The sequence below is a fragment of the Epinephelus moara genome, chromosome 14 (genome assembly GCF_006386435.1).
Source record: "Epinephelus moara isolate mb chromosome 14, YSFRI_EMoa_1.0, whole genome shotgun sequence".
NCBI lineage: Eukaryota > Metazoa > Chordata > Actinopteri > Perciformes > Serranidae > Epinephelus > Epinephelus moara.
In genome coordinates this window covers 41,959,715-41,969,356 of record NC_065519.1, presented here as the reverse complement: position 1 = coordinate 41,969,356, position 9,642 = coordinate 41,959,715, and the positions used below count along the sequence as shown (strand labels likewise).

The window sequence follows — 9,642 nt, the reverse complement described above, 5'->3', positions numbered from 1 at the left end:
GTCGTTAGTTTTGTCTTGACGTTTTTGGGAATCATAACGAGGTCGTTTGGGTTTAGTCACGCTGTTAGCCATTGTAGCTCAGTCATAACTGGCAGTCACGCTGTTAGCCATTGTAGCTCAGTCATAACTGGCAACCCAGATGCTGAGACTCTACTGACTGGGTGACTGGTAGACGGCGGTGGGTGGCACAACAGGCCAAAACACAGATTCAAAACATAAACATGATTTGCGGACTGTAAAAAATTTTTTTAAATGCGAATATTCTGGCTGTACTATTGTTGTCCATGAAATCAGTGTGTTATATGAACATTATTCCTTAGTCTCTGTGACATATTAGGAGGATTTTACGACTATTTGCTTTAGATTTCTTACATATAGCTCCTTTAAGTGAGATTTGTATGCATTTTGGTGGATTAATTTTCGTAAGAAAACGTACAAGCAGTGCAGGGGAACAGCCTAATTACCTAGTTTAACTTTAACTTTTACCTTTTCTCTTCTTAGTTTGATGTCATTGGTCCTCATGAGTTGTTGGACTGCTAGATAGACAAAATATGTCTCTGGGTTATGTTGGTTTTGACTGGCACTCTGTCACTGTTTCTAAATGAGTGTGCATTTACAAATTGTAATGGTAGCATGATTCAGGCTAGGGAACAATAATTAAAAGCTGTTTATAGAATTTAGAGGGGCAATCACAGAATCCCACAAAATGACACCAGTTAACATCAGATAAACTTATTAAATACATATTTATTCATTCAAATCTTTGAGGACAGAATAAATCACATACAAGGCATTAAGGCATTATTTTAGTTCAAAGGACATTCTCTTAGTCAAATATTTACCATGTAGAAATATTACATATAGCTACATTATAAAATAAACAAAATTGAAATAGAACACAGATGAAATAAAACCATCCAATCTGGAGCTCATGCTCTGTAATATGCAGTCATCCAACAAAATCCCAGTTTCCCTTCAAATCCCATTGAGTGCTTTCCCCAGCAGACAAATAGACAGGGCTGAAAAACATAATCTCCCTTCAACCTTATTTGGCAGAAATAAAAAAGATTGTTGCTTGATTAATAATTATTCCCTTCTGTGTATAATCTGGTGATAATTAGAATACAGTGAGCAGTGCAAAGATCCCATAGAGTAGGGCACATGGGTAAGCCACCAGCAGCTGCTGGCCCTCCATAGCCAGGGTGGAGATGAAGATCTTGGAGGCAGAGAGACTACACCAACAAACTGCTAACAAGGCCAGAACTGTACCCAGGGCACCTCTGTCAAAACACAAAGAAGGAATCAAATTACTTTAACCAGGGAGTCAACCTGACCTGAACTCTGCATGTTAGTTTCACCTGACTGTTTTCTTTGTCGGTTTGACCAAAAACTGAGCATTAACATGTTCATTTGTCCACTGACTATTTTGCTGGCGCTGGTGACAAACTTGGTGGCTGATTGTTGAATGGTGGTATCAGTGTCAGGAGCTTTGGGAGTGTGGGAGTAGCTAGGGCTGAGCGATAAAACGATAACGATAATTATCTCCATATAAGTATCCTTGATAGAGATAATAAATATTCAATAAATCCTTTATGTAATTAAACCACCTACAGCCCACAGAGGGGGCAGTAATGCACCTTAAATGCCCGTTCAGTCATGACCACATTGGTCAAAGAAAACTTTATTTCCATTCGCAGTATTATATTTGGCAGTATGGCTCTCTTCTGGGGTCTCTCTGCCTTTCACACATGTGTGCTCTCTCCGTCCTTCCATGCACCTACATGGAAAGCCCGAGGCAGAGAGAGCACACCTCTCCGCCCTTCCATGTGCCTAAATGAAAAGCAGGGAGAGCAGCAGCAAAGACCCCCTGGGAACAGAACAGAGCAGCATCAATGACGAACAGAAATGACACTGATAAGTCAGACACAGCATGACAAGGAGGAGCTGGGGTGGAAGCGGGTTGCAAAGCAGCTTGCAGAGGAAGCCGCAACAGTAGGCAGGCCATTGCCAAAGTTTAGATGGGATGCCTTGAATGATGTTTGCCAATTGGTTGCACAGAAAGGAATCATGTGATCTATCAGCTGACTCACTTCCATCGGTCATCTGATCTATTAATTGATTGGGCTGCTTGAGATCAACTGATGTAGCTGGGATGAGAGCTGAGCTTGACATTGTGTCCTGCCTGAACTAATGCCATGCACAATCTTCTAACTGCCATTAACCAGAAGGAGAAGACGGAGCAGCCTGAAGTTAGCAATAGTAGAAGAAGAAAATGGGACAAGCCATTAACAACATGCAACACGCTCATAAAGTTAATTTTAGTATGACTGTTTAGATCATGTAGACCAGCACTACCTCGAGATTGAATTCACCACATAGCGTTAGCTTCAGTAGCTGTATGGGTCGTTGACTCATCTAATGCTAATGGTAAGTTAGCAAGTTACTGTGACTAACTAACCTGGCTATTTCATTAGAATGACATGATATAACATGACTAAAGGTAACGTGAATACAACTTTCATGCATTTTCTCATCCGTAAACATGACTTCTGCCACAGTCACGTCAGATAGATATTCATCCGCAATAAATGACCACACATTACCTCACGGCATCGTCAAAGTCCATCTTCTGTTATTATTTTGATTGAAAAACGGCACAGATTACTCACTCTGGGGGTAAAACTTGTACATAAAATATGAAAGAAATTGTTTTGACTATTTATTCTGTTTAAATTTTCAGCTTTCAGCTTGTCAGTGTTTTAAACAGTCTGCACAAAGACTTTGTCTAGTAATTTTCTTATGTATTGACATTATTTTGATTAAAAGTGACATAATTTCAGATTTGTGAAATGTTCTACTGTTTGGTAAATGTTTTTCATATTTTGACAATAAATTGAAGTTTAAATCATAATTAACAGTCCAGAATCTCAGAATTTCAATCAGAAGCAAAAATTTGCCTTTAAACTTAAAAGAAATATTGATTTTGACTTTTTTGTATCGATATTGACTGATATTATTATTTTTTTTATCATGACAACATTCGTCATATCGCCCAGCCCTAGCAGCTAGTTTAGGAGGAAGTTAAAGTCCCATTCAGTTTTTAAACAATTTTACATGATTCATAATTGGAGCTTGCCTGACATTGCTAGACCACAATGCAAATGAAAGTTAGTCTGGAACTTCTACATTTGTTTTCAATTTCAAAGGGGCATCATCAATGGCTGTAGATCAGAATGCCTCTGGATGCAATTGGATAGACCTACAGCCAATCAGAGCAACGAAAGGTGACATAGCACTGAGCGATGCACAAATGTAAACAAGTGTTGTAGTGTCCCTGGGATGAGGGTGTGTGAGCCAAAAATGATGTTATCATGTCTTTTTTGTAAGGCCGGAAGGCTCTGCAAGTTGCCAGTCATCGTCTGAAACATTCCCCATATTTAATAATCAATTGTGATTAACGTGAGGCGGGCCAGGTTGACTGGAAATCTGTTTAAATGGGTAGGAGACCTATCTGCCAGAGAAAATAAAGCATGAACTTACAGATTTATCTGGTTCCCAGGCAAAATATTAATAACTATGTTAGAAAATGTCTGTTTGGTACAAGCCTGTGTACTTAGGAATTTTAAGATAGAAGTTAACTATGATGGCAGCTAACACATTTCAGCAAGAAACATCCAATCACTGAGCTCACTGAGCTCAGCAACATGTACCGCTAAAGGTGAGAGAAAGCGAAATATAACACGTAGCACACACAAGGAGCGCCCTTCAAAAGCCCATATCTAACCTATTTTGTATATGTTAACAGAAGTTAGAGGTGTGATCTCTGGGCTGCATACCTTTCGAAGAACCTTAGTGATACTTTAAGTGCCTTGCTCAAGAGCACTTCAGCAGTTTTGCTGGGCAACAAGTAGCCTTACAGCTGGGATTCCTGATTCCACCAACCCATTTTACTTCTCCCTTTCATGCTCAGGATCTTTTGAGTTTCAATTTCCATCAAGTGACAAATAGAAACAGTATAATAACAAACAAACACAGAATGGACTTACTGCAAAGAGTAGAAGACAGCAAATGCAGAGAGGACCACCATAGGCAGGAGGCAGTAGCCCAGGACACTGGCCACACAGCCATAAGACACTGCCACAGAACTCATCAGACTCAGCAGAATGTACATCCCAATACAGGCTGTAGCACTGATCCCATACACATAACCAAAGTGGGCTTTACCTGCCTGAATATATGGGGGTAAAGAAGCAGACAGGAATTGGTTGTCTTACAACTGTACGTGACATACAGCAGTGAATGCCGAATAGGGTTCCTAGTAATGGTCACATATTTGGTTGAAACAGGCAGTAGCAGTAGCTCACCATCATTAAAGTGATGCCTAGTGCAATGCAGAAGAGGATAGGACCTGTTAGATCAGTCTCGTTCATAATGCTGCCATCTGCAGGCTTCAAAGGGTTCAGCACCGTCAGTGTCTTCTGCCAGATGTGATCAAAATTGATGCCGAGTTCTAGACAATAAACAAAAAGGAGGTAACTCTAAAGGACTGTTAGTATGGAGTGCCAAGTGGCTTTTATTTGGAGTTTGAATACAGGGTTGTTGCTCAGTGATGAGTTCCTCAGCTGTTTTCTTGAATCAACAACACAGCTAACGTCTATATGAATGGGCCATTGCTAGCTAGATTTCACCTAATACAACATGGATCGTTTTAATGACCCAAAGAAAAACATTTTGTGCAAATGCAGATTCTTTTTACCCTCAAGAAGGCTCGGTTCCTCTTCAAGAGAATCTGTTCCTGTGCTTCCCACAGGTTGGTAGAACTGTTCAGTGTACTGCTGCTCCATGGAAGGATCCAGAGCACCCGGCACAAAACCCTGTGCTCCACTGAAAACAACAGTTGCAAGAAAAGATGTTTAAACTCTCACAGAAAGCATAATCAGTAATGTTATATTAGGATTTGTTTGGTGTAAAAAGTTGAGTATTTGGAGATCATGCTTTTACAAAACCTGCCACGCCATTTTTTAAAATTCCTCCATATCCCAGAATGTATGTTAGTAGCCCCAGTGAAAAGGCCTGAATGCCTGCTGCTCTCAAAAAGAGTCAATCTGTGATCTACAGAAAATCTTCACCATGAAGTCAAAGTGAAAAGAGACTCATTACTTTAAAATTAATAAAATGTGTCAGGCTAGTGTAAGACCAGATGTAACTGAATTAATTGATATGTCATTCTCCATTACACTGGAGGATTCACAAGAGTCAGATTCTAAAGAATGTACAGAATCTGTCCAGCAACATCCAAGATGTCCTCAATGGACTAAAAGTAACAGTCGTAAATTATATTTAATTTGATTTTTAAAAAGAAAGGAGATCTGTCATTTCAAGCTACCTTCTTTGTATAAATTAGGAAACAGTTGCAAAAACTGCAGAATGAATATTTTTTCATCCAGATGGTGAGAAAAGTCCCCTGCACCTTCAGAGCAACAACCAGCAACCCTGTGACCTGAGGCATTATGTTTACAGGTTGTCCATCTGTTCATCCATCAGTCATTCTTGTGACCATGATATCTCAGAAACGCCTTGAGGGAATTTCTTCAAATTTGGCACAAATGTCCACTTGGATTCAAAAATAAACTCATTAGATTTTGGCGGAAAAAGGTCAATGTTACTGTGATCTCACATTCTTCCCATTTTTGTGACCGCTATATCTCAGAAATGTCTGAGGGGAATTTCTTCAAATTTGGCACCAACATCCACTTAGATTAAAAAATAAACTGATTAGACTTTGGTGGTCAAAAATCAAAGGTCAAGTTCAGTGTGACCCTACCTCTGTCCCATTCTCGTGACCATGATATCTCAGGAATGCCTAGAGGGAATTTCTTCAAATTTGGCACCAACATCCACTTAGATTCAAAAATAAACTGATTAGACTTTGGTGGTTGAAGGTCAATATTACTGTGACCTCATTTCCCTCCCATTCTCTTGAATGCGGTATCTCTGGAATGCCTGGAGGGAATTTCTTCAAATATGGCACAAAAATCCGCTTGGACTCAGAGATTAATTGATTAAAATTTGGTGGTCCTCGCAAACACCTTTTTGGCCATAACTCAAGAATTCATATGTTAATTAATGACAAAATTGACCACAAATGTCTAATAGGATAAAATGATACATTTGTGACATTTTCTATTTAAAAGGTCAAAGGTCAGCCTCACTGTGACATCATAATGTTCTGCAAAAGTACTCTTCTGTCGGGAGACATTTGGTCAGATGCTGAATTGGTGACACTAATGTTGGGTGTGCAACTTGGAACTGTAATAATTATATAGATCGTCTGTGCTGCTGGGTTGAAAATGTGTGTGAAGCATCTATGTTTTGCCCAAAAATACAATTTATGCCTTAAATTTCTCTTCATTTCCTATGTCAGTCTAGACAGACATGGATGTCAACTGCAACTAGACTGGCTGGCGGAGGCGTAAAGCCATGGGGCACTAATTCTAGTTTTAAAGGTGCCCTTTTGCATTTCTGTTTACATTCAGTGTTTGTCACAAAACACATTGTGCAAATCTTTGAGTCCTACAAACATGTTGGATCTTGCAGTCTTCTTTGTTGACATATAAAGTGTGTTCCTAAATGTGTTACAGCCATCTGTTGAGCAATAGAAAAGTATGAAACCTTTGGCTGCGATGTGTATTGCACCACCCACATGCACACATGTGTGCACCTTTACCTTTAGCTTTAAAACACATTCTGGTTTCTAGTGATATTGTTTTCCAGATAATCAGATGCTTATCTTGATTTGAAGGAGATGGTGAGGGGCAAATATAAGGATATCCTCAAAAGTCTGAATACTTACGTGTCATAATAAGCAGGGTTTGAGGAATTGTAGGTATCATAGTAGGACACAGTGTTACCCTGGTCATCTATGTAATATCCTGTCTGGTAGAAGTCCTGCTCAAGGTTCTGAAAGTCCCCCATGCTAATCAGAAGAACAAAGTCAGGACACGTTAAAGCACAATATGGCTGTTCACAAGCAACAGAACAGAAATAAAGTACCACTCCATTAAGTGTAGAGAGAAGGACAGAGACGCTTCAGTGAATCAGCTCACTGACTCCAGCCACTGAATGTCAAATATCTGAGCTAGTGTTAGGTCTTGTGCCCCCCTTTAAAAATATTACCCCCACACTCAAAGTGCTTGCATTTTACATTTATATCTATTAGTGCCATAGAGGGAAACTAGTCAAAGTAGCCAAGTTAAATTTGATTAAAATCATATTATCAAGAACACAAGCTGCATGCTTCTTTTACTATACAATAGGGAAAATACCCATCAAGTTGTATATTGTTTCTACTGGGCTCACATTCACTGGGTTCAAATGTCCCTCTGGACTGAAAACCATCTCTTTGACAGCCTGTTATCTCAAAAACAAACGATCATTGCTCTGAAGTCCCATGTCTCCAACAATACACACTACCTGCAGGTAGACAACCCAGTGCCAGAATCTTTTTTGCATATTTGTCAACAACACTTTGATGCATGTGTGGTTAGATTTAGGCACAAAACTGCTTGGTTATCATTCAAAAAAGATAATGTTTTAGCTTAAAACACCAACATTTGGTGACACAAAAGTCACTGGAAAAGCAGGGATGGGTTGGTGAAAACACCAGGGTCCGCAGGCTCCAACACAGCTTGGAAACACCGCTGAGAGACACTGTGAAGGGTCAGTAAAAAACCCAAGGATTGGTGGCTGAAACACAGCAGGAAAACCAAACTTAACTGTACATAGTATGTATTTTCAGAAAAAAGGGTCTTCGGAGCCTTTGTGTTTTTTTGGGTAATGAAGTGTTTGAGAAATGGGCTTTTGGTCCAATAGGACATTTTTCAGACTAATGTGGTTTCAGAATTTTGGGCCATTGGAACAATGGTGTGGCACCAAGTGTATGGCCATCCCGATTTTGTAGACTTGCAAAATGTTTTATTTATTTTTTTTGTCTGTTTTAATTGTGTGTTTGTGTCTGAATAATTCTGAATCTTTTTAGTTTTGAAACGTATGTATACATCAGACTCTTGGACCATTTTTACAGCAGACATTCTGTCTTGTCATAGTAGGAAAAGCACAGGTGGAGCTAATAATAATAACAACTAATACATTAATAATGGCTCTATCCCAGACATTATACAGTGTAATTCAGCAAGCAGCATGCTATTTGTGATACCTATGATTCAAATGTCAAACACATGTGCTGTGAAAAAGGTCTGTTCAACTTAAAGGGGCTTTATGGGAAGTTGTCTTGACATGGTTCTCAACATGGACAGCTAGCAGCTAACAGTGCTAACTCCATAAACAGCGCTAAACAACAGCAACAGTATTGACACTAACAGTGTTAACCATGGAACCTGAGGGAAGGCGCTACACTACACACTATGCACTAACATGCACACATGGCTGAACCAGCTTACCACAACAAACCACAGAGAAATTCTGACTCATGGAAAACTCTAAATGTATTTGAGTGTTCATAAGAGCATACAGACCTACAGACCACACAACAGCCTCTTCTTTTGCCAGTTCATTTTCTCAGTAAACTCACCTGTTTGCGTCTACAGTACAATCAAACAGTGTAGAAGGCTTCTTCACAGCCACTTCACAGAGGAGTGTGCTGTTGTCAGAGCAGAGAACATGTGAAGGCCAGTCTGGATATTCTATTAATAGTTGGCTATATTTGGATTTGGTCTCAGGGATATGACACGTGCTCAGCACCTCTTTATTCTGTGTCTACAGACTAAAACTGAAAGGCTGCTGTATATGCCTCTTGTTTTATTATTTACTTAAAATGCAAGCACTGTCAAAGTAATGTACAAATATGATGATGTATGATGTATAAATAGCCCTTATTTGCATTTTTTAGTGGCATGAATATCTGAACAGATTCAACAATAACTTTCTGATTGGAGTAGGATTCGTGGCATTTGAATTCCTTTAAGCAGTCGGCATGAAAGTTTTTCTGATCCTTTTTTTTGTAGAATAAAATAAATTGACACATTAGAGTAGCTTTGCTTTGGATCAAATGACTGAATCCATGAAACAGGTTAAACTAATATTATGCAGCTATTACCGATATTTTAAGGAATCAAACACGGGATATGTATATATCATAATGTGAAGTCAAATTATCTGTCAGACTAATGTTATTGTTCTCACTGATACAATCTGGTAAATGCCTCGGCCACTAAACTGATGTTTTTCCCCCAATACCTTCATGATGACTTTACATTATTAGTCGAAACTTATGATTAAAAAAATACACTGAATGGATCTCTTGCAACACACTTATTTTCATCAGGTTACTAATGTGTAAGTCATACTATACATGAATAGCCTCGTGGAAAATAATGGCAGTAATAGAAGGCGGTGCAGTGACTCAGATTGAATACCAAAATGTATCAATACACTGCATACACCTTTTAGAAGAATAGAAGAAGCACTAAAATCCCATATGAAGAGATGTGTCCAGTGAAGTGATATATTTTTGTACTAAATTTGAGACACTGGGACACATTACATGGAAGCTGTTAAAAAAGCTGCCATTATTTTCTATTAAATTATCTATGTAAAATAAATAGACTACACAACAGTGAGAAA

The 9,642-nt window shown here is 38.9% G+C and overlaps 1 protein-coding gene across 1 annotated transcript; it reads right to left on the bottom strand.

Annotated features, from left to right (window-relative positions):
• Nucleotides 1–740: 740 nt before the first annotated feature.
• On the bottom strand, nt 741–8,689 carry zgc:123321 (Protein YIPF5-like). The gene is made up of 6 exons (XM_050062353.1): nt 8,591–8,689; nt 6,854–6,976; nt 4,757–4,884; nt 4,365–4,510; nt 4,047–4,228; nt 741–1,280 (listed from the first exon to the last, which is right to left on the bottom strand). Exons 2-6 carry the CDS (start codon nt 6,973–6,975, stop codon nt 1,118–1,120), a joined length of 741 nt encoding a protein of 246 aa, XP_049918310.1. The 5' UTR covers nt 6,976; nt 8,591–8,689; the 3' UTR covers nt 741–1,117.
• Between the last annotated feature and the right edge of the window lie 953 nt (nt 8,690–9,642).

What these genes read in the sequence shown, in the direction of transcription:
- zgc:123321 (XM_050062353.1), bottom strand. Translation starts at nt 6,975, where the DNA reads ATGGGGGACTTTCAGAACCTTGAGCAGGACTTCTACCAGACAGGATAT. An exon ending in GGAACCGAGCCTTCTTGAGG is followed by an intron (nt 4,511 to 4,756) that starts GTAAAAAGAATC and finishes TTTATTGTCTAG; the next exon opens with AACTCGGCATCAATTTTGAT. An exon ending in TAGGCATCACTTTAATGATG is followed by an intron (nt 4,229 to 4,364) that starts GTGAGCTACTGC and finishes CCATATATTCAG; the next exon opens with GCAGGTAAAGCCCACTTTGG.